This window comes from Erythranthe guttata, chromosome 1 (genome assembly GCF_056151865.1).
Source record: "Erythranthe guttata isolate IM_541 chromosome 1, IM_541, whole genome shotgun sequence".
Lineage (NCBI taxonomy): Eukaryota > Viridiplantae > Streptophyta > Magnoliopsida > Lamiales > Phrymaceae > Erythranthe > Erythranthe guttata.
This window is the reverse complement of record NC_142533.1, coordinates 2,803,184-2,827,911: the sequence shown is the minus strand read 5'-3', so window position 1 is coordinate 2,827,911 and position 24,728 is coordinate 2,803,184. Positions and strand designations below refer to the sequence as shown.

Here is a 24,728-nt window from a genome sequence, read left to right as displayed (position 1 = left end):
TATTAAAAAAAGAAAGAAAATCTAATTTTTATTGCAATTCTTTTCAAGATTTCATTTTTTTCTTTTCTAATTAATTTTCTTTTTATTGTCTAAAACCCAAATGTAGAGATGGGCAATATGAAAAGGGCACATGACAGTTTGTTTCAATTTTCAATGCTCAAATCGAGATGCAGTCGAATTTCGATAAATTATAAATCTCTGTCGATGAAAAAAAATGCTAAAATATGTATTAAAAAATCAACATTCGAGCTCATTGGTTTTCGGCTAGATTCGTTTAAACTCGACTCATTGCTTATCAAACAAAACTAAAAAACAATTTAATTTGAAAACTCGATAAAAAATGAAGCAAATTCGACCGGTGATGTATTTAACCCGACTAGGTTCATTTACCCCTAATTAGGTATATGAAGAGACTAATTATTACATTATCGTAAATGTAAGCGCTCTCCTACATACGAACACGTAACTCAACCACATCCGTAACAAATATGGTATCTTTATTTTGCCCGTCACGCTACCGTAAATTACTACATTTATTGAAACAAATCATAATTAAACAAAACCAAGAAGCCTCTTGAAAGACAACTTAAGCCTTGATGGAAGAGTAGATACATCTACTCTACTCGACAACACGTTCCGGTTTCTCGTACGGTGCAGCACTCCACTTGTGCTATCCTCTTTGATTCGATAAAATCTCGGCACAAATGCAGTTGCGTTCGTCATTGAGCTACTTTTGTCGGGAATCTCAACTTTAGTCGACTGCTTTCTCTCACTACTGATATAAAAGAATGTCGTGCCGCCCTTTTGAGAAAGTAGAATGTCTTCATTCGGGAAAGCCGTGATTATATGATAATCGCTACGCCTCAACTCCCACGGAAACCCATTAATCGAAAAACACGATATCACGTTTTTCGACCAAGAATCCGCAACTCCATACTCTTCCATTGTCCATATAGTAATTTCACCCCAAACCGAAACATCGATTAGAGAAAAACGATCGTTGTTCAATACCCTCAAATTCATCTTCTCGTGCGAAAGTTGCTTCAATTCACGAGGCTTCGGAATCCCGCTGCATTTCTCATCCAACAAACCAAATGTACATATCCAATCAAGATTAGGGTTTGTCGAAACCCAATGGTGGAAGCCCTTGAACGAGATTCCGTTCGACAAAGGGAACAACAAAGTGAATGGATCTTCCAAGATTCTCCAATCATGATCGACCCCGACGCTTAAAATCTTCGCTCGTAAAACTTGTTGGTTATCATCGTAAACAAATCTCAGGATCTTGTACGTTTCGATTTCGGGAACGTAGCCGATCGTGTACTCGTACCCGAATTCGGCACCCGCTACTTTGTTCTCCACGATTTCGACGCATTCGTCGAAAATCGGGTCGAAAAAGTAAATCTTTTCGATTGTACGATTACGGGAACGAATACGCAACAACAGGAATAGCAAGCCGTTTCGAGTGCCGATGAATTGCAAATCGGAGTTATTTGAATCTAATTTTTCGGCAGGGTAACCGGGTAATTTAGGGTTGATGGGTGTTGGAATCAACCCTCCATTTTGACCTAATTGAAGCAATGAAAATGATTTGGGGTTAAGATGATCGGAGAAGACGGCGGTGAACGGCGAATTAATTGTGTAATTGGCGGTGAAATGTGGGTGAGAGAGGAGATTGTACCATGATCGACAAACGCACTTGGAAACGACGACGTCTTTGCATGGAAGCCTGATGAATATTTCTTGTAATAAATCGGGTGGAATATCCATAGCACCAGAATCAAAGATTCGATTTTTTTTACCGTCGTCCGGTGGTGACTGCTGAGGCGGCGGTGAGGAGAGATGGTGATGATGAAGAAAGTGTATTATAAAGTATGGCTTAATTACACTTTACGTCCTTGAAATATTGTATTTTGACACTTTACACCCTTACAAACAATTAATAGCATTTTGCACCCTCGAGACATAATAAATCATTCACAATGCACCTTAATTTGTCCTTGCCTCCTAGGTGACTGTAATTTGCCCTTCTTTTTACTAACCAGAATTAAAAATTACTTAATTTTTATAAATATTTCAGGATTATTTAAAAAAAATACAAAAATACAAAATTTTCGGAGCTACTCACTACAAAAAAAGATGTTTTAAATAACAAAACAAAGGTAACGATTGGATTATTCGTCACAAGAAATGATTTCTTGTAACGAAAGCCGGATATTGTCACGCAAAACTCAATTTCTGGTAACGAAACGAAAGATTTGTTACGAAAAAAGAATTTTCGTTACAAAAGGTCCAGTTTTCGGTAACAAGAGAAAAACGTAGTTACATAAAATAAATAATCGTTACCAAAAGAATTCTTTTTCGTGACAAAAAAATAACATTCATTACTAATAAGGGGATTTCATCGTTCTCACAAATACGATAGCAAGGGGAAAACCCAAACCCAGCCAAAAATTGCTCCCAGCCCTGACACCTTCCATTGATTTTTTTCGTTTCTTTGCAATTATTTTTCCAAATTTTGAGATCTCTGTCGATTATTTGATTCCCCGTCTCTGTAATTTTCGCAATTAGGTTTCAATTCTGTTCAAGCCAACCTCCGGCGAATCGTCTCAATTAGGTTTCGATTCTGTTCAAACCAAGCTCCGGCGAATTGTCTCCGGCCGCGAACATCTCAAAATCGCCTTCGATCCGCTCCATTACCAGATTAGAACTGGTTTGCTCGAGGTATAATTCCAATCGGCGCGTTGTTTGATTTCTCCGCCTCTTTTCAATTATTTTAAAATTATTTCTCTTCCCTTTTCAATTATTTTAAAATTTCTGAAGTTCTCGTTGTTTGATTCTCCGTCTCTATAGTTCTTATAATAAGACTCCTGATTAATTGCTTGGTGGTCACAATTCAGTGGAAATCAGTGAGCATACACGACAATTGGACCTCAAACATCTAAAATTTATGTTTCCAGGTTAGGTTTACAGGTTTATTTTATGGTTTAATAATATGTATATATGTACATTCATAGAGATATTCAAATTCGGGATTTATTGTTGAAGGACTTGTCTGGAAAATAAAAAAAATGTTGAAGTTCTCGTTGTTTGATTCGTGTTTCATTTTGGAATTCTGTTATTTATAATCCAGGAACTTGGCGGGGCAACGGCATGTTAAAATTTGTGTGAATTGGTTCGTTCTTTAATGGTATCTTCCGTTGCACCTTAAATGTGTTTGTGTTTTTCTCTTTACAGTTATTTATGGGATAAAAATAGAATTGGTTAGTTCTTTGTATTACAGTACTACATTCTGTTTTCCATCATAAGGGCAATCTGGGTTTTGTATGTTTTACTTGGCATTTTACTCTTAACAGTATAAAGTTTTACTCTCATGTAGGCTTTCATATGCCGTCCATTATACGTGCAAGAGTAACGAAAATGAATCTTTGCATAATTCTGTATTTATATTCCTTTCCCTGGAGCCTATTTTATCTATTGCATGGATTCTGTATTAGTTGATTGTAAAGTTTTGCACGAGTTTGAGCTTTCGTTCGTCTTTTTGTTTGCATTTATATTTCAAATCAATTGCTAATAGAAAAGGAAGTTCTTCTATTATGCTATTACAACATTGTCTCTCAATTGATTAGCCTTTAAGCATTTCTCTGCCATTTCACAACTTGTAACACTAATTGTGTGGTTACTGCAGATTGAGATTATATACAACTTCGGGCTGAGGACAATGACTAAGTAGGGTCATCATCACTGAAAAATAACAAGAGGTCAGTAACTTGGAATTTTACAACTCTTTTCATTGTTTTCGTCTTTGCAAGGACTCAAAAAGGATATAATATTAAACTTGAATTCCAACGGAATAGTCTTGGAAATTTAAATGGATCAACATTGTTATGTGTTTGTTGGGTGATTATGCTTCTTGAGATATAGAATAATGTGCAAATCTTGTTCATCTGCGGTTACTTATTATTTCTATTAGCATTCATTACAGAACATATATATAAAACGGAGTTGATGTGAAGAAATACAAGGTGTACGAGAAGAGACGAAGGAGTTGATTATAATGTAAGTAAATATTGACATTCAATTATATGATCTCATGATAATATACATATTTTCCTAAATTTTATTTTGTTCTATGTATAGCGTTTATTCTTAAAATTGTTCATGTGTCTTGATGATTTAACAACATTAAACCATCTTGTATTTACAGGTTATTGGAGTAAATACGATAGACAGTGCGGTATGAAGTTTTAGAACTTAGCTTGAATTTTGATCATATTAGCCATACACTTTGAAATATATTGCTACATGTCATCTTATTTTACTTTTGAAACTTATATATTTTCTATTGAAAGATGTATTTTTTTTTTTTGCTAGTTGGGATATATTTTTTTTAATTGTATATATGATTTTTGAGCCAATTTATACAACTTTTTTTCAGGTTTACAAGCCATTATCGAAAACTATATGAAAATATAAATATCATAATAATAATAATTATTATTATTATTATTACTTATTGTCATAGTATTTGTGACAAAATTATGATTTATATAAGGCTAAAATAATATAATAATTATGGGCATTTGCGAGGACTAGTTTGTCATAATAAGTATTTGTGACAAATTTTATTACTAAAAATATATATCAAATAATATTCAAAATTTGACTATTGGTAACGAATGTTGTTTTTGTAACGACATAAATAGTATTGGTAAGGATCACGTTGTTACCATAGATTACGATATTGTAACGAACCAACTTTAGTTACCAATGAATTGGTAACGATTACAAAAAACTTGTCACCAAAACTTTTAGCGTCGAGCTTTAGAGGACAATACAAAGGTAACAAATTCGTCGTTACTAAAAGTTTTAGTGACAAAAAAAGCACCTATTGTGACGAATATTTTCCTCACCAGAAGTGCATTTTCTTGTAGTGACTATTGGATCTAGAATCGGAATTTCTTGGATTTTTATATATGATTCCTATTTCGATCCAAGTATTTTATATGTAATTAAACAAACTTGAGTAGTTTTAAGTGTAATTTGATCTAACTTCAAGAGACGACCTAACAGTTGGAGCAAGTGAGTTTGTGCACTGTCAATTGACTCATGTTCAAATCTATTAACAGCGGTCGCTAGGTCGAACTTGTCACACATGGTTACGTGGTTTACGTTTCTCCTATAGTTTGCAAGCTATTATACGAGAATGTAGTTTTACTCAGTGCACCTATATGGTTGGCAGCAGGCTCCTTCCTTAAAAAATATAAGAAAAAAAATTGCTTCAACATGCTAAGATCCATAATATTCGATATGGGCCGGCCCGTTTAAATCTACTGGGCCAGATTTGTGTGGACTATTTTATTCATGTTAAATGTAATTTTATTTTCCCATTAAAAAAAAGAAAAAAAAAAAGTTTGCAACTATGATGAAGCAAAGTTAGGTCATGGAATAGAATATGGCGCCGCCCCACCGTATTATTAAACACCTGCACTTTAGCACTAGCCCTATTTGGATAACGTGGCGCCACTGCAATTACACTTCATTTTCCCACCAAAACACCATTTTTTGGAATTTTCCCAAAATATTTTTTTCAGAATATCCAATTTATAACCACACCAAAATAAATTTAAAACAAAATAAATTTAAAACAAAATAAATAATAATAATAATAAATAAATAAATAAATAAAAATAGTAGGGATAAGATGGAATATTTGGGATGCCACCAAACCCCTCATCTCATGACCTAACTTCATTACAAATACAAACATATAACAAATATATATATTTATTATATAACATAGGATTAAACATTAGTCATAACCACGACATACAAAATTCAACTTAATTTTATTTTATTTAAATATATAAAAAGTCTACATGTAACTTCCTAGTACAAATATTTTTCGTACTACGTTGGTGATGTATAAATAAAGCATTAATTATAGAAGAATTGACCAGTCATGTCAAATTTGCACCTTGTGAATAATTATCATTTAAACTACTATTTAGTTTAATTAATTAATTTAGATAAAATGATTATTTCGTTAGTATATACTTTTCTTGTCTTTTTCACACCAATTTTTCTTTTTTCTTTTTTTATTTAGTTTATATCTTTCCTTCTAAATATATATTTTTTTAGCATGAGCCCATTTATTATTTTATTTTTGGGGGCAAATAATGAGAATATGGGTGGCCATAACCACATGGGATGCTCTAATGGACATGGACATGTCATCATACACATTGTTTTTCTTTTTTCACATATATAATATAACAAGCCAATAATAATCAAATTGCAATTTTGAACTTTCTTTTTTTTTTTTCAATTTGAATTTCAATTGGCCTTTTTTATGGAGTGCCGGTTGACTTTATTGGTTCATAAATTTGTATTTACTTAGTAAAAGGTAGGGGTACAAACGAACCGAGCTCGAGTCTAATTTGATGAGTTTGGACTCTTCGAGTTTGATATTTACAGCTCGGACTCGCGAGACGGATGCCCATTTATAACGTTATTGTAAAATATATAAAACATAAATACATAACTATTGACCACAAATCAAAATTAATAACAATTTCACATGGTGTAAAATCTTAGCACGAGTATATTGCGATTCTCGTGCAGCTCCCCATTTATAACATTATTGTAGTATCCAGTCCGATAAGATTTAGAGGACTATATATTGTCTTTATTCTAGCATATATATATATATATATATATATATATATATATATATAATATTAGAGAAAAAGACATGATTAAGAATTAATACTGCCCTTAGTGTAGTATCAAGACCAGATTCAATAATTGTACATGAGCCCATGATCTATATATATCTAGTAGTATGAAACTATTGGTCAATTAATGTTAAAAAAAAAGTCAATATAAATGGCCATACAAACTACTCATAGGGTTGAAGGATTTTCATAATTGTACTTAAATTGATATAATTTCCATATTTAGTATATGGCAAAGTGAATTTTATATCTTCAATATTAGAGGAGTGAAATCAATTAGTTATTCTTCGATTAGAGATCGATTTTATATAAATTAAACGCGTCTATATATTTTTCCTTTGATAAGATATCTAGATACATAAATTACTATTTCAACTTCGTTCATATTTCGATTAAACTCTTTCGAGATTGATCAGAATCTGAAATAAGCTTAAACAATATACATTTCTCACGACTCGATTCACTTAGTACAATTGTACTATAGTCGCAAAAATAGTAAATATCCAAACCACTTATCAATCCACTATCGGTTTATAATATGTTGCACTAGAGTAAAACACACCGAGTAGACCTTTACTATTCATATACATACAAATACACACACCCACATTGATGCGTGTAGATCAACGGTAAAACACACCAGGTAAATTTTGACAATTTATACACACAGCACATTAATGTGTGTAGATCAACGGAAAAATTACACCATCGGAGAGAAATAAATAATCTAATTAAAGTAAATAACTAAATAAGTAAAAACAATTCAGTCAATTTTCCCCCAATGCACACACTACATACACAATAAATAAATGGGATAAAAAAAAAGAAAAGTAAAAAAAAACAATTCCCTTGTTGGTGTGGGGGAAAAACTTTTTACAGCTGTGCTTTAACCCTAATTTCTTGCCTGTAAAGCAAAGATTCGGATCTCGCATCAAATTAATTCATTTTTACCCCATCACCATCCCCATTTATGTATATGCCTCGTTCACCATGACCATCATATACAATACATCATCATCGTCACACCATTATAAAAGTCTGCATACATGCTCACGGTGGTTACGAGCCCGAAAATATCATCACAATATTAATAATAATAATAAATCATAATAATTGGGGAGGGGAGTTTAGAGAGAGAAAGTGTGGCATCTCTGGGTTTCTTTTCCTCAGGTTATGCCGTTTCCTCCACCGGTAATATTCTCTCTCTCTCTCTCTCTCTCTCTCTCTCTCTCTATTTAATTGCGCTGTGTACATGTTTCTACCGATGTGCGATTTGTAATGTTTGTTTGTTTTTTGGTTTTATTGTTTGATTTGAGTAGATCTGCTTTCGGTTTTGTTCGGGGATCTGAGATATGTTCTCTGATGTAATCTAGGGGTTGATTTGTATCGATTTTTTTATTTTTTTTCTGAATCTTAATTAGCTGTGTTGTAGATTGATTTGGATTGTGTTTAGGTTTTTAATTTTGTTTTACTCAATGTTGGAATGATTTGCTTCAGGGTAGAAACTGTGGATTCGTTTCTTGTGTGTGAAGCAGTTATGGTTTAGGAGAAAAGTGAATCTAAAATTGTTAAATCGGGGATGTGAGCTTCGGTTTGTTTCTGCTGTTGTTATATCAACTATTATGGCAATTTTTTTTCCTTCGATATCTGTTGGGATGATATCTGGGAATCATGTGTATTCGGCTTTTGTAGTTGGAGTTTGCGAGCCAGTTTTTCATTATTGTTTATCCTCTAGTGCCTAAGATTCGTCGGCTTGGGATCTTATATTTGTTCTCACATATTAAATGAGGATCTTGTGTATGAATTTGATACGTTTTTGGTGTTTTTTCTGAATAGTATACTGGTGGTCTGGCAGTGATTTTGTTTTGGTTAAGTAAATATGGTTATTGTAAACTATGTTTTTGCTTTTCTGATACTCTCGTATCAAATTATGTGGGTTTACTTGCTTATTTTCCATCATGTATGTTTGAATGCAAACTATTGCTTTATGTCTCTCCCTTATTTGTGCCTCTCATTGTGATTTTTTTCCCTCTATGGTGACAGGTTGTGCACCATTTCAGTTTAAAAAGATTAATTTCATCTAGGACATGGAGCAAGTTTGCCTCTGGTCAGATTGCTACCACCGCCGAGTTTTTTCATTACAGGAACTTCTCGACTGGCGGTTTATCATCCGTAGAGATTCTCTTCTTGTTTCCTTTGTCAATTGCACTTAGTGAACATCTTTTCTTAAGGGATCAACACAGGTGGCTGAATGCTTGTTCCTCCTAAAATAGATGTTGAATCTTTAGTGCCCTTCTGCAAGTTGAGTTGCATACATCTGTATATTCTGGACGTTGGTTATGTTGTTAATCCGGGTACACCTTTGATCTCCTCGCGCAATTCTGTAGTTGATAGTGCATTGTCGATGAAACATCCATTTTCAGATCCTCTGGAATCAATATATTAGGTATTTTATATCCATGCTTCTGGTTATTTGAATAGATATTATGTTTTAATCATAAAAGTTAACAACCTTAATGTGATTTTGATTTCATTTCCTTTTTTACCCCAGGAGTGAAAAGTCTGCAAGAGCTCAAAGGAAGTTTACAGTGTCATTAAGTATTAGATATAGTTTATAATATCTGTCATCTATTTATGTTCTCCCTTCTGTCAGCCTGTTGATGGTGAGATTCAGTTGACTAAAGATTGTATCAGATTTAGTATCTTCGCATTGGAGACTGATGTTTTGGAGCGTTGTATGGTCATTTCGTTCTCTATTTGGTGGAGCTGAACACTATTAATCACTGTTGATCGGCATCAATATGTTCTACAGTATCTCATTTCCACCACCATGTATTTGTTTCAAAGTCCTTGATTCGGTACTTCATATGAATAAGGCTGTGAATCCGGTCCATCCTCCTGTTGTTTTTGCTTGCCTTGAAGATACAGTGGGATTTTGCATAATTAGCCAGGCCCTTTGATTGTTACTGTTTACAGTTATCTAGAGAATATAAAACTTAATATCTGTGTTTTGCAAATTTTCTTCAAATAAGTAGAGTGCACGGGCTGTTGATCTCGAGAATGGAAAGGTACTTTACTACTTCATGGTTGTTTGTGAGCTGTTCATTCTTGGTGGACTCAGCTGTTTTAATGGCCACTGCAGGTACAAGGTCATTAAGGAAGTCGGTAATGGCACTTTTGGTAGTGTCTGGCGAGCTCTAAGCAAGCAGTCTGGCGAAGTGGTATGTGAGATTTTTGTTGTGAAATCCTCTTTTTCTGTGCTTATACATGAAGCTCTCTTTATATCATGATGTTGAAACCTTACAAAATTTTCAACCTGCTGAATTGCTTGTGCAGGTCGCGATCAAGAAAATGAAGAAGAAATATTACTCATGGGAAGAATGTATAAATCTCAGAGAAGTGAAGGTGCCAAACTTTTCCTTCCTGGTTGGTTCTATAAGATTACTTCTTATGCGAGATAAATGACACCATTCTTTTTGGCAGTCACTGAGGAAAATGAACCATCCAAATATAGTGAAGCTGAAGGAAGTTATTAGGGAAAATGATGTCTTGTACTTTGTGTTTGAGTACATGGTATGCATTGCTTCGCTCCCTGTCTATGCTTTGTTGGAAGTGTTCTTCAATATTGAAGCACTTTTTCTGTGTCAATATTTCCAGGACTGCAATCTATACCAGCTTATGAAGGATAGAGGAAAACATTTTTCAGAATCTGAAGTGAGAAACTGGTGCTTTCAAGTATTTCAGGGTCTAGCATACATACAACAACGTGGATACTTCCATCGCGACCTCAAGCCAGGTTATTGCAGTGTTCATTTTTGAAATTTGAGCAAATAATCTAAATACAATTATTCTGCACAGAATCTCATTTATCATTATGTTATGTGTCATTTGTGACTTACTGTAGTTCTGTCAGAAAATTTCTGCCTAGTTAATTTGATGCTTTGGTTAATGTCCTCCGTGGCTCGAGATGCCTTTCTACTATCTTGTCTGAGTTTCCGCAATCAATTTTTTCATATCATGTATCAAGAGTATATTAACTTAATCGAGCTTACTTGCATTAGTAATCACTTATTTTGCTCGTATACGATCAGCATGTCTAATGGCACTTTTTTTTTTATTTTATTTATTTACAGAAAACTTGCTAGTATCAAAGGACATCATAAAACTTGCTGATTTTGGTCTCGCTCGTGAGATCAATTCTAATCCTCCATTTACTGAATACGTCTCAACACGCTGGTGGGTGATTTTTTTCCCCTAACCTTCTGTTTAGTTCAATTTTGTTATTTTCCTAACTTCATACAATGTTTGTTTTGCAGGTATCGGGCCCCTGAAGTTCTACTTCAGTCTCCAACATATGGTCCTCCAGTTGGTAAGTTGATAATAAAATCTTTGTTAGAATATTCACTTGATTCGTTTCTTGCGTTATATAAATGTTACTTTTCTTTCAGATATGTGGGCAATGGGTGCAATAATGGCTGAATTGTTCACACTTCGTCCTCTATTTCCGGGTTCAAGGTATAATTATTTTCCTGGGGAGGAGCCTTATTTTTCGATTTCCTTGAATTAGATGTTGATGGATAATATCCCGTTTAATTCACATCTTACCCATGACCTAAAGGTTTTAAACCGTAAATATTTAACACAATGCACTTTGTAAATGGTTTTTTGTCCCCTTCGTTTTTGACAATTTAGAAGGTGTTTGATTGGCCTTTTTATCTTGGTATAGTGAGGCTGATGAGATTTACAAGATATGCAATGTATTAGGCAGTCCAACCAAGAGTGTTTGGTCTGAGGGTCTTGAACTTGCTGGTGCCATCAATTACCAGTTTCCACAAGTGAGTATTCTGTTGTGCTCTAGTATCTATTGATATGTTCTTGACATTTTTCTGAATATATGGTTTCGCAATTCAAATTTTCAAACATACTTTAAAACCTGTAAAGCTTCAACATATTTGATTTAAGAAAAAATCATGCTACTTCTGAATTCTGATGCATCATTTTGAGGCTCTGCTTAAATTTGTTCAATTAATAATGATATATGCACATCAACTAACAGTTTATTCTCAAGTTTTGCCGATTTCATAATTTATAATATCTGATGGTTGACCATAAGCAATATGGTTTGACAGGTCCTAAAAACATAAAAAAGAATTAATTGAAAACTCAGTAAAATCTTCGACAATTTTTATTTAAAAAAAACATCATTTTCACTGATAATGATAAATGCACTGCAAGTCTTCAACTAAGAGTGTATCCCCAAGTTTTGCCAATTTCATTATTTATAATTCTGCTGGTTGACCGTAATTTCTTTTCATGAATATTTCTCATGTCTATCTTGATATATATATATCTGTTTGTCTGATGACTTGGCAGGTAGCTGGGGTCCATCTTTCTACGTTGATACCAGGTGTTAGTGAAGATGCAATCAATCTTATCACAGTAAGTAATGCTTAAATTTTCATGCTTCTCCTCTTTATTTCATTTTCCTTTTAATTTATCATGCGTGGGTGTAATTTTCTGATGAAAATCTTGGACGGAGCTTTCATCACCAAACTTATTTGTTCTGTTTTTGTGTTTGTTCCAAAATCTAGTCCCTTTGTTCGTGGGATCCAAGTAAGAGGCCGACAGCCTCAGAGGCCCTACAACACCCCTTCTTCCAGGTAGCTTACTCATTTTGGTTTTAGTAGAAGTCTTACATTAAAATAATGGCACACATCAGACATTTATTAAGGGAAAAAAAATGTACATCGTCGCTGAAGATTTCTCAAGTTAACAAATGATATTTTACAATGTTACAGAGTTGCTTTTATGTTCCACCATCTCTACGCTCTAATAAAGCTGCTATTACAAGAACACCTCCTTCTGGTTAGTCTTTGCAATTTCTTCTCTTTATTCTCTCTGTTGTTCAATAGCAAGTGACCAGATCACTAAGACGTTGAGTTCTTGCAGCTGGAACAAGGGGACTTGCGGAGCAAAACTGTGCTAGAAGATATCCAGGCAGTTTATCTAACCCTAAACCCACAAACAAATTTTCTCCTGCCAAACCACAGGTGTCTGTGAATGCAGGTATAGAGTTAATGATAAATGTTTGCAGTTGTTGCTGATTGTTTTATCCTTATTTTATTTCTGGAAGTTGTTTTTTGATGCATGTTACGATAGCTAGTGCTCACCAAGGTATGGAGATTCTGTTATTGAAAATATAAATGGTTTATAACGAGAGATGATAGTGATTTCATTTTATGAGTGTTGGCCTCTACTTATCTCTACTGAAATTGGTTGATCAGATATTGTTTTAATTGTTTGCGTATGTTTAATTTTCGGTATGCATATCTTTTTGGGTGGTACAATTTGTACCAGCACTAGATTGTGAGTTTGACCTATTTCTACTCTCTATAACCAGGTGCACAAAGGAAATTGGAGATGAATAATCAGGTAGGTCGAGATAGTCTTTCTACCTTGGTTAATATGGAATGCTTTTTTACGTGCGTGTGACGATAATTACCGCGGGTTAATTATTCATATGGCATTCTATTTATTCAGCAGGATGTGACTAAAAACGACAAGAACCTGAAAAGCAATGTTAAGCAACAGCCAAGGTATCGACCACCTGGACTAGATGGCCCACGTAAGTATACGTAACTATTAGCCGATCTGCAAAATTATGTCATGAATTCAAATCTCTCTCAAGTTATCTTCTCTCGCTTCATTGAAAGTTTGTAGATGTGATGTAATTATGATTTGCTCTTTCGCGTAATAAATCAAGCACTTGAGAATGCATTTAGTACTAAAATTGCACTTAATAGTAGAACCTGACTGTGATTACACTTACGATAGCAGCAGCTGGTAATAACTTGGGGAGAAACCGTGGAGTATCGGATGCAGCTGAGAAATTAGCAAACATGAGAATGGGGCCCGCTAGGCCGCTTGCAAAGCCGACTGTGCCGCCACCACCGATGAAAGCGGGAGGATGGCACGGCCAATCTCAAGCACTTATTGGACGATCGCAAGAAGTTATTCCCGGTAGATCTTATAGCAGGAAGGTGGCTGGATGAACAAGTAATGTCTAATCTCATTAAGTACTGGAAATAATTCCTGTGTTTTTCAGTTTGTGCCGATAATAGCTCTATATAAATTTGTCTCCCAATTACGTCTGTTTATTCCCGTGTTTTGTTTTCTCTTTTTTTGTCGGGTTTGATTTTAATGTTTTAGTGAAATATTGTGCTACTTGTTTTGTTAATAGAACATGCCATTACCTATGCAATAAAGCAGTGTTTATTTCTGTTAAGAATAATACGTTTGGAACTTGAATTTTAATGGGAAGAGTGAGTAGACGAATTTGTTTCCGATTATCCATCGGATGTTTGTTGATTGCTTCGCAAATTAAAATGGTATGTTGGTAATTTTATGCATTTAATTTCCAAGTTTAGTTTCGTTTTACACAAAAGAAAATTCCTGTTGAAGAATCATATATTTTCCAGTGTCAACCGCAACACTGTAATTTTGGAAATTCCGTTACTTATTCTATTTAAATACTCTTATTTCTGATTTAATAACTTATTCAGAATAATAATATGCAAATATTTTGTTCAATTTGTGAATTTATTTAGGTTAGATAGAATATTTATACATACATACACAATGACACAATAACAAGTCAACTGGTTTTAACGAAGCTAGCAGCACCGAGATTGTTTCATTACAGAACAGCGGAAAAAAAACCCGTCTCTAAACGAAAATGTCGACAACCATTATCATGTATACCAATTACACCAGAAAATTGAATTAAATGAAGAGGAAAACAAAAGGCATTAATAAATATAATTCTCGAGAGAGAAGGTGTAATACCTGAAAAAGCAGAACACGAAAAACCAAACGTTCTGCCTTTAAAAACTCGTTTCGTTAGATGACGTTATCGAAGTTTTGTTTCGGTCTTGACCCCCAAAATCCGACATCTCAAAACATCCAATTGTAAAACTACTAGCAAAGATATTGAGATTGTATTCTGTCTCTATTAGTCTCCCACCATAGCTTCGCATGCACCTCTCCGAATTTTTCGCGGCTAATATAAACAAACAAACAAATCCATGGGCATTTTAGTAATTTATACCCCCCTTCAAAATAAAAAAGGACCGAAAATGTCGGAAGAGTACCTGAATCTGACACGTCGAAGCTCTCTAGTGCCATCAGCAAGTTGTCTGATGGTAATATAAACACCTGGCTCGTCTTCTTCAATCCACTCCGACTCGATATCACTTGCATTGCTTATAGAAACTGAAGCCTCGTCTCTCGATGATGTCGTTGTTCTAGAAGCTTCCATTGATGACATCATATCACCCTTGGGCCCACCGGTGGGGTACCCACTCGATCCACCATGAAGATTCTCCGGTCGGTACCTTGGGGTCCACTCTTTGTTCATCGATGGAGTCATTCGCGGGCTTTCTCTTGCGGACCCCAGCCTGGAGTACGTCGAATCTCTCTGTACATAGCAAATTCAAAGAGTTAGTTTTTTTTCTTTTATTTTTTTTGAAAGAAGTATAAAACGGGACAAACGTACGCCATCCTCGGATCTGCCTGGAGTACTATTGAGAGCTTGCTGATTGAATCTCTGGACGTTGTAGAGCTCCATTATCCTGTCGTAATTTTCGCCCCACCATCTTTGAGCTTGCCATTTATCGAACATCTCTCGGCTTCAATTTACGAAAGTGAAGTTTATTAAAACAAGAAAGCAAGAATTTCTTGAAGTTAGGACTCCTTATTTGGATACTATTGCAACTAGGGGTGGAAATTGGAACAAAATATCCAATTTTGGAACAAGTTTCTTCATTCCATTTTCCGAAATTCCTATTTTGCGTTTTTTTTTCCAAAATTTTAGTTTTTCACTTCCGAGAAAAATCGATTTTTTTTTTCCAAAAGTGTTGATTCCAATCTGATCCGCCCGATTTCCGCACCTAGTTATAGAGACAGCCTCAAACATGAAATTCGTAGTAATAGAAGTACCTGAAGCGGATTCGTTTGAGGTCATTTCCTCCACGAGGGAGGGACACAAAGGTAATTTGAACACCGGGCTCAACTTGAGCCATCCATTCTTTAGACTCATCCTCATCTTCGAGCACAACTCCACCACCGTTTTGGGCTGGGCCGCCGCCGCCAAATGCAGTGAATCTTGAATCGGGCCGGGCCGAACGGCCCGTGTTCGTAAAATCCCATGCTGGAGTAGAACTCGAGCTACCTGGTTGGATAAACGGGTACGGCACACCCTCCGAGATTGTATCGAAATCAGGGTACCCTCTTTGACCACCTCTCTTGAAGCTTACTTCTGGCTGACTCGGCTTAGCGCTTTTTCCCGATACTTTCAACGCCATATCCTTTATCTGCTCATGAAAACATGGTTATATGAATTATTAGGACAGTCTCGAAACAGGATTACATCGTATCTATTACATGTTCCGTTAAGGCGATCGATTTTGAACAGCTTCATCGGTCCAAGACGGGTTAAATTAGCAAGTTTCGAAGTTTTAATTACGTCAAAATTCCAAGAAAAGGGCCCTAATGTAATGTTTAATTCATAACCAAGACAAATTAGCCAAAGCTGAATTGATGTATGATCTATGCTTCCGTTCTTACTAATGTAGGACTGCCATTAATGGGATTATGTAAAAAGCTGCTGTCTGAAGCTAATACTTTTGTCTTAAGATTTTTCAACTAGAAATAGACAAGTCCCACAAGAAGCAGAGTTTTTAACATTACAAGAAAAAGCTGCCATATTAGTACTTTTTTAAGCCACCCTACTATTCAAGTATATATATATATATATATATATATATATATATATATATATATATATATATATATATATATATATATACATACATATATTTTGAGTTTTAGTGAGTAATAGCACATTTGAGGACAGGAATTCAAATGTGGGCCATGTTAAAAGAAGAGTCTTTACCACACATGATGTGCTGTCTTTTCTCAAAGATCAAAGACTTGACCCTCAAAAATCTTCATGTTTCTTTCATTGTAATAAAAACCCAAAACAAAATTCTCTCACAAATCAAGAAAGATTTAAGGATTTAAGGACCAATGACTGTGTTTTCCATTTTAATCTTCTGCTAATAATAAGTTCAAGAAAATTGTGAACTTCAAAACTTTTCAGGACAGTGATGAATAAATAATAGATTCTTCCTACTAAAAATTTGTCTTGATGGCTAATGAGTAATCTTAAATTTGGTCTTAGAATATATAGGTTTATGTAATGGGCCATTGCTCTGCTTTTCTGGACTATGATGTGAACTTGTCGCCGATCCCAATGCAATGAAGCCTCACTTATAACCTTATAAAAAGAAGAGAATCATATATATATATATATATATATATATATATATATATATATATATAGAGTTTGAGTGGCAAAATTTCAGCTAAAGTGTATTGCTTATAGCAACTTGTTACAGTGGGGGGGACCTATATGTATAGCACATCCACAACTCGTGCCTAGAGAAATTCATTAAAATCAAGAATAAGAAAAAAAAAGAAAAAAAAAGGGAGGGGTAATTTTGTCAAGTATTTATTTTCCCATAAAATCAAGAAGATTTAATACCTTTATTAATTGGTGATCGTCTACCTTAAACGATTTTCAGAATAGGAAAAACAAACTCAGTAAAATTAAGGGCAAATTACAGCCAACCCCTTAAGATAAGTCTAAATTACGAAACAGATAGTTGTAATTATCCAAACGATAAGAGTTTTTTCGTAATTTGAGCTTACCTCACGAGGTGACTGTAATATGCCCTTAAATTAATATTGGAATAATAGATTTCACCAAAAAAGGGTAAAATTGTCATTAATTGAGTTTAATGTGCCAATTAATGATATAAAGCATGGAAAATGGTCAATTCAATGAACTTTTGGGACATGAAATTTACATGATCAGGTGAGATGTATTAATTACACCTCATATTGAAATGTCAACTTTGTCCCAATATTGAGATGTCACACAAGGGATTTATTTAATTTAATTTAATTATATTATTTAATTGAAATGATGAACATATCATATGGGAAAACTGGAAAAAGGGAGGAAATTAAGGGAAGGACCAAAACACAAATAGGGACCATGATTTATACACATGATCCAATGTATATGGCGTGACAATGTTTCTTTCAATATAAGTCCTTTGTCTTTGCTACTCCCTAAATTGTGCCCCACTAAAAAACTTTATTTGCCTTTTTGTACCACAATTCCCATGACACAGTCATATTCAAAGTTTAGGCTAAAATACTGTTTGTTTGGTTTTTAGAGAGAGAGGAAAGAAATGGAAAAGGAATAGTGTACTTGAATATGACATTCTTTTTGCAATTGTTTTTTTAAATAAAATAAAATAAAATGGATGTTTTATTTAAAATGAAATGATTTGGAAAGGATCTTGAAACACATTTAATATATGTAGAAATGAAGAAAAAACTATATTGAATGGTTTTGTGGAGAAAACTTCTCATGATTTCATCAATGAAAATAAAATGAAAAAGACAAATTTGCCCAAATGAACGACAAAAAACTACTATAAATTAATACAGTACTTACTAGCAAAATTATATCAATTGAGCGAAATGTTAAATTATCGAACTAAAAATTTTGTAAGTTTTTACTGAGTCGAGACGAGAAGAACTCTAAACGAGGTTATTAATTTATACAACATATTACATAGAAAGTATTACTAAAATAAAACCAAAGACCAAAGAGTGAAATTTAAGACTGAAATACTGCATGGACCCCACAAGATCAGCCCCACCGTTGGATGTGGGAAAAGCAACAAAGAGTAGTGAATAGAGTAACAACATCTTTTATGCAAATGCAATTATTTTGTATTTCATTTAAGTTAATTAAGTAATACGATTCTAATTAATTAATTAAAAATTAAATTAAAAAAATAAAAAATAAATCAAGAAGTGAATAATGCTCGTACTATGTTTATGTTCAGAAAAGATAGAGAGAGAAACAGAAACTGACAGAGAAAAAAGCAAAGGCAAATAAATATATACCATAATATAATGTGATACTATCTATACATTCAAGTATATATATATAATATATACATATATATAGATACAAAATAGGATATTGGGGGGGGGGGGGGGGGGGGGGGGGGGGTAGGGGTAGAACCTGGGTAGTCAGGCTTTTGACGGCGTCTTTGGTACTGGGAGTCCCACGCGGGGTCTCTTCTCCCCCATCTTCCCTTTGCTTTGAGCACGTAATACACGTCAGCATCTTCTTCTATTCTTTTTCTTTTCTTATTTTATTTTTTAAACCTGCCAATGAAAATGAAAATACTAATATTCTTTATTTTGGAAAAATAATAACCCAGTTTAGGAATAAAATCGACGAGAATAAATCATTATTTAATGAGGTTATTGCAAAGAATAAAAATAATAATAATAATGGGAGAGGTCTCTTATTGAGTCACATCTTTCAAAAAGATTTAAATAACAGCTTTTCAAGAAATCGAGGGAAATGGGATCTTTAAAAAGTAATTTAACAAATAAACCATGTATTAAATTAAACCAAAAGAAATGCTGTAATTTAATTTAAAAATAAAATAAATTAAATATCCCCACTCATTTTTTTCAGACCAAACAATGTAAGAACAAAAGGAAAGAGAAAGAGTGGTCTGCTCTATGCCCCTCTTTAATGTTACACATAGAATAAATAATTTCGGGATTTTCTGCCGAGTTTTCTGACAATCTTCTTTTTTTTTTTTCTTAAGTTAAAAATAAAAATTAATAAATAATAAATAAATAAATATATTTTAATTTTATTTATTTTGGAATAATTGCAAAAGCAAAAGGTGGTGGTTATTTATCCATAAAAAAACTATGTACTTATAAAACTATATATATAATATTAATAAAAAAAAAGAAACAGAGGTTTCGGAGCAAAATGAAAAGTGAGCCATGGCTGTAGGAATTAAATGAATGCAGGAATTGTCGAGTTGTGAAAGATGTTTGTGAATGCTTATTCAGACAATAGAATTAATATATTAATTAAATAAATAAATAAAATAAATAATTAAATAAAAAAGAAAAGAAAAAACCCGAATCCGTACTAATGTTCATAACAGCTGATAGCGACTTACCCAAGCCACCCCCCTTCTTCCTTTCACTTTCTCTCTCTACCTTCTTCCCAATCTTCAAACCTCAACATATACATACATATATATATGCGATGTCAGAACGTAATCGGAATCTCCGAAAACCTTTTGCCAGAACTGTCGGAAAATCAAAAAAAAAAAAAAAAAATTAAAACAGAGCAAACGAAAATCAAGTTTTAGAGAGAGAAATAATCGAAATTAAAATCCTTGTTAAATTTAATTTACCTCTTTGATGCAAAAAATCAGCCTCACAAAACGATCAAATCAAAATCAGTCGATCAGCAACTGTAAGATATTCTCCTTTGCATGCATATTGAAAGCCGCCGCCGCCGATCTCGTAACTAGAACATTCTCCGGCGAGATACGCCGCCCGGCGGCGGTTTCGGAAATCTCCGCTTCACTTCTTCAAAAAATGGCGGAAATCAATCTTCTGATTTTATCATATGTGTGTATATACATGTGTGTCTCTGTGCGTGTGTGTGTTTTTTGTGCGTGTGTGTGTGTGAAATATTCTGTTTCTCTCTCTAACCTCTGTTTCTCTCTCTAGTGTGTTTATATGTAAATGAAAACAAAATATAATGAGGAATAGAGACAAGGAAAGAGAACAAGTCTGAACCTTCTGTTGGGGTTATATATATAGACGGACGTGGACGCCGTCATCTCCCGTCGTTATCTAACGGAAATAAGAAGGAACATCAAAGCGCTGCATCACGAGTTGTACGTTGGGCTGTGCCTAGTGTACCAGGCTGCAGTTAGGGGTCAATTTTAATTGTAGGAAATTGTGGTGATTAGGGTAGACAAACCGGGCCCACCTGTCTACTTGAAGGAATTTGTGTGGCCGGGTGCATGTTAAGAATGACACGTGTCTTCCACTCGTTGGCTGCAAATTAACATGGTGGATCATTGCCAATGATGGCTCAAATTAAATTTTTTTGTGTGCTAAAAGTCATGAGTTTAAGGAATTGATTTTGAAAGATCACGAGCAATCAAATCAAGATTTGTTAATTATCAAAATAAATAAATAAATAAATCAAGATTGTTGTTTTCAATTTAAAGTTTAAACGTATAATATTATCTGATTTAAAATTTGTTATTTAACATTTCTTTCAAAATATCCATATATAAGCAGCAAAAACGATGGGGTTCATTACCAGTTTGTTCTATATTACAATCGATGAAATTCATTGGATTATTTTAACATTAACATAAGATTCATACATAATTTACACATGTGCACATATATACGTGTAATGAAACGAGGAAAACTAAACGATAGATTTCACTAGGTATAAAATCGACATGAGTGTTTTATTAGACGATAAAATATTCTAATTAACGGATCAAAAATATGTTATACTCGGTGATGTGGCCTAATTCGGAAACCATGATGATTGCCACGTGCAAGCTCGAGAAGGTGTAACATGGACGTAATATGTATCCAAATGGTGGACTTTTAACTTGAAACAAATATAAGATCGAGCTAAAGGAAGGAACCGAATAGGCGCAGATTTACGAGTCAAGTGATATCCACGACATGTAGGAGTTAGTTACAAGATAAGGGGTCCCACGAGAATCATATATCATAGAGGAACACACGTCAAGAGATTCAATAGCGAAACTTAACTAGACAATGAGCTAGAAGCTAACAATACGAGAACGAGAACCCACACAAGCTATAATTAGTTACGAGCTATCATACGTCATGAGATTCCGTAAAGAAACTTAATCGAAATGAAGTTCTAAACATTAATTGCGCGACAAGTTGAATTCACGTCAAAAAGGGTTTAATCGTAATTTGGTTTATTAGCAATTTAGCATAAAAATAGCTAAAAGTGCATTTGACATTTTTGCCCTTATTAATTATTATCCTTATCCAAATTCTATTAGGATAATTTACCAAAATAATGTTTATTTATTAAAAAATTAATAATGTTTATTGCAAACATATCAATTATCAAGTAGCATTATTATAGAGTAAAAAGTACACAACAACAACAAAAAACGTGGTTCGAAGAATAGCACTTTATCATCTGCAAAAAAAAGAAAAAAAGAAAGTAGCGATTAAAGAATCTCGATTCTTACGTGTGTTTTGTCTCTTTACCTCAACACTAAGCAATGCCATTTTCACACTGAGAATCAGAATCATCATGCATGCATACACACACACACACACAGCAAACTGTACATACAATATATTGCATAACAAAGACACGCAATTGTACGTGCACACACACAACAAATTGTTTTGTTTTTTAATACATATATAGTGACTGACTACCGGCCGTGACAGTTCACTGATAACGTATCCTTGGGCAGTGATCCTCTATTTTTCACCCTCAGGTGTTACCTGCTGTTGTCGGTTGTCAGCACTGCTCTTCGTTTTGTTCTCTTACCCTGTTTTTGCTGCTTTTTTTTTTTTTTTTTTTTTTTTTTTTTTTTTTTTTAATTTTGACACATGCATGATATAATATTATTTTCCCACAATAAATTAATGAAAACACCTAAATGAAAGAAAATTCGTTAATTGGTCGACCGATAAGGGTACATTAAAGTCTAAAATATGTATATTGGGGTAAATTACGGCCACCCTGAAGTAAAGTAAAATTACAAAACACCCCCTCGTGTTTGGGTAAATTATAACCAACCCTCAACTAGGAATTTTGTTACACATCCACCCTTATGGTGTTAAATTCATCGGAAACTTCTAGATTCTGTGGAATGTTCTCTATTTAGTACTCGTATTATGTAAAAATGCAGTTTTAGATTTACCAAAATCTGATATTTAGAAGCAAAGAGCCACGTTTCATGATCATCTCATTTCAAAATGTGGAGTTCGAATGGGGTAAAACGGGTACAAATTGGAGATATCCCAGATGATGTAAAAGATTTCACTAAACTTGACACCGCAAGAGTGGATGTGTAAGTGGATTCATAGTTGAGGTGTGATTGTAATTACTCAAACAAGATGGTCTTTTTGTAATTTGACCTTATTTCAGGGTATAGTGATGAGTGTAATTTAGCCTATATATTATAATAAATTGGTGTTTATTTTGTAATTAGTGGGCAAGAACAATGTGCTTTTAGTGGGCTTTAAGCACAGTTTTGTGGTGTGTTCTTTTAGCTTTATTCCAGGGGCTAACCATCTCTTTAAGCAAAGAAATATATGCTTGGAATAACGAGACACACAAAATTCCCATTTCAAGTTAATAATTCTTTCCCCCTCTAACGAATTGAAATTTGCCACGTGTTATTGTAAGAGGGCTTAAGCTAGTCAGAGAAAGAGAGAGAGAGGAGTCTAAATGTAAATTCATTTGAAGCTTTCTTCTTGATCTTTCTTTCCAAACTGATTGCAGCTGTTTGGAAGTTAATTTTTTGATGGTTATTTCTATCCTACATCCGGTGAAGGTTACACTGGGTGATTTTTTACCGTTGATCTACACACACCAATATGGGTGTGTGTGTGTTTGTGTGTATATGAATAGTAAAGATCTATCCGGTGTATTTCACCCCGTGTAGCATAGTATAAGCCTTTTTTGATTGAGTTCAAAATAAATCAGGTGAATGAAAGCTTTTTCTGTCATACGACCAAAGCACTAACAATTAACTCCATTCTCTAGGTTAAATTTATAACCACTAATATTATTATTACAAGCTTCCGACCAAAGAACACATGAGAAGTTCTTTTATCTTTATTAACATTTGCATACACATAGTTTTAAAAAGAAAAGTACAATGTTGGAAGCAGTGGCGGAACCTGCATACGGGCTCAAATCTATATTCAGATAAATGAACTCGAAAATTCTGTGCGAACTTAAAATCCTGGCTCCACTAGTAGTTTTAAGAGTCCAATAGAAACTATCTTCTCCTTTTCCGTAAGTTTATGCATATCAATTTTGAAGCTCGCACAATCACATAGCGTAAAGTAGGCAATAATAATCAAATTAAAGCACCCACAAAATCTACTAAGCTATAAATTTGAATGTGATTAATTATTAATAAAGGGTTGTTAGGGGTAGCATGAAAAAAGCATTAAAGCAAATTGTTGAAGATTAGACTTTGTTTTAACGTTAAGAATGTTCTTTTTTTTGTAAGAAAATTGCCCAAATAGTGGATGTTTCATAACACGAAGGAATGAAAAGGTTTAGATTAGAAAAGCCAATTGTTGATCATCAATCTGTAAAGTTACCTACCTTGTGTAGATCTCAATATTTTATATATATATATATATATATATATATATATATATATATATATATATATATATATACTCAAATCTCAATCAATCTCTTTACCTATTCCCAATGAATCAAAATTGCTTTGCTAATATGCTTTCCTTTTCAGAGTAAGTTCAAAACACTCTGCTGCTAAGCATTGTTAAAAGAAGAGAGATGTGTTAACGAATGAATACATGAGAGAGAAACAGTGTACGAAAAGATAGTATTACTACTATAATATTGTTTGTAATTAAGAGATCCAAATTTACCTTTTTGCCCTTCTGCTTTTTTTTCCACGATCCATCAATCCACGGTTCAAAATCGACGGGTTAGTTCAAACGGTTCAATGTACTAGTCAACACAGACTTATTTCGTTGACTAACTGTCAACACATCTTGAATGTTGATCTTCCTTCTTCAACAATCTTAAACACAATCCTAGGTATTTTCAGAACATGAAAAAACGTGTAACACTCGTTAACTGTGTTATTTGGAACCACCAATTAGTCGATCATTCACGAGTTGGATATATAGCTTAACCGTTAATCAGTACATATATGTATGGACCAATATCTATCGAGTATTAGTGACACAGTCAACCAACCTATCAATCACGTATTACCTCAA

The 24,728-nt window shown here is 33.9% G+C and overlaps 3 protein-coding genes and 1 long non-coding RNA gene across 19 annotated transcripts; 2 read left to right on the top strand and 2 right to left on the bottom strand.

Moving 5' to 3' along the window:
• Positions 1–552: 552 nt before the first annotated feature.
• Positions 553–1,770, bottom strand: LOC105957869 (F-box only protein 8). Its single transcript, XM_012981844.1, has one exon. The coding sequence runs from the start codon at positions 1,768–1,770 to the stop codon at positions 553–555; it is 1,218 nt and encodes a 405-aa protein (XP_012837298.1).
• Positions 1,771–2,323: 553 nt separating this feature from the next.
• On the top strand, positions 2,324–4,418 carry LOC105957884 (uncharacterized). Of its 2 annotated transcripts, none has more exons than XR_001172775.2 (5): positions 2,324–2,724; positions 2,901–2,960; positions 3,689–3,761; positions 3,986–4,059; positions 4,208–4,418. It is a non-coding gene; the product is annotated as an uncharacterized LOC105957884 (long non-coding RNA). The 2 variants fall into 2 exon arrangements; XR_001172774.2 differs by having other exon boundaries at positions 2,354–2,724; positions 2,854–2,960.
• A 3,026-nt stretch (positions 4,419–7,444) lies between these two features.
• LOC105957961 (cyclin-dependent kinase F-4) lies at positions 7,445–14,022 on the top strand. 15 transcript variants are annotated; one of them, XM_088816915.1, is made up of 18 exons: positions 7,445–7,928; positions 8,781–9,183; positions 9,289–9,805; positions 9,880–9,958; positions 10,074–10,142; positions 10,221–10,310; positions 10,395–10,533; positions 10,871–10,973; positions 11,054–11,106; positions 11,186–11,252; positions 11,464–11,576; positions 12,115–12,176; positions 12,329–12,397; positions 12,536–12,602; positions 12,687–12,803; positions 13,138–13,169; positions 13,278–13,362; positions 13,572–14,022. In XM_088816915.1, exons 3-18 carry the CDS (start codon positions 9,798–9,800, stop codon positions 13,787–13,789), a joined length of 1,371 nt encoding a protein of 456 aa, XP_088673041.1. In that variant the 5' UTR covers positions 7,445–7,928; positions 8,781–9,183; positions 9,289–9,797; the 3' UTR covers positions 13,790–14,022. The 15 variants fall into 15 exon arrangements, with proteins under 15 accessions (XP_088673041.1, XP_088673066.1, XP_088673069.1 ...); XM_088816940.1 differs by having other exon boundaries at positions 7,518–7,928; positions 11,464–11,572; positions 12,111–12,176; positions 13,281–13,362; positions 13,575–14,022; XM_088816943.1 differs by having other exon boundaries at positions 7,518–7,928; positions 13,281–13,362; positions 13,575–14,022.
• A 374-nt stretch (positions 14,023–14,396) lies between these two features.
• On the bottom strand, positions 14,397–20,494 carry LOC105957962 (protein Brevis radix-like 1). Its single transcript, XM_012981954.2, has 7 exons — positions 20,114–20,494; positions 19,874–20,005; positions 18,904–19,049; positions 15,735–16,108; positions 15,292–15,424; positions 14,888–15,213; positions 14,397–14,796 (listed from the first exon to the last, which is right to left on the bottom strand). The coding sequence occupies exons 3-7, from the start codon at positions 19,006–19,008 to the stop codon at positions 14,715–14,717; spliced, it is 1,020 nt and encodes a 339-aa protein (XP_012837408.2). The 5' UTR covers positions 19,009–19,049; positions 19,874–20,005; positions 20,114–20,494; the 3' UTR covers positions 14,397–14,714.
• Positions 20,495–24,728: the final 4,234 nt, after the last annotated feature.

What these genes read in the sequence shown, in the direction of transcription:
- LOC105957961 (XM_088816915.1), top strand. An exon ending in GAATACGTCTCAACACGCTG is followed by an intron (nt 10,974 to 11,053) that starts GTGGGTGATTTT and finishes TTTGTTTTGCAG; the next exon opens with GTATCGGGCCCCTGAAGTTC. An exon ending in AATTGGAGATGAATAATCAG is followed by an intron (nt 13,170 to 13,277) that starts GTAGGTCGAGAT and finishes CTATTTATTCAG; the next exon opens with CAGGATGTGACTAAAAACGA.
- LOC105957962 (XM_012981954.2), bottom strand. Translation starts at nt 19,008, where the DNA reads ATGCTGACGTGTATTACGTGCTCAAAGCAAAGGGAAGATGGGGGAGAA. An exon ending in CTCAAACGAATCCGCTTCAG is followed by an intron (nt 15,425 to 15,734) that starts GTACTTCTATTA and finishes CGTAAATTGAAG; the next exon opens with CCGAGAGATGTTCGATAAAT. An exon ending in CTTCGACGTGTCAGATTCAG is followed by an intron (nt 14,797 to 14,887) that starts GTACTCTTCCGA and finishes TGTTTATATTAG; the next exon opens with CCGCGAAAAATTCGGAGAGG.
- LOC105957869 (XM_012981844.1), bottom strand. Translation starts at nt 1,770, where the DNA reads ATGGATATTCCACCCGATTTATTACAAGAAATATTCATCAGGCTTCCA.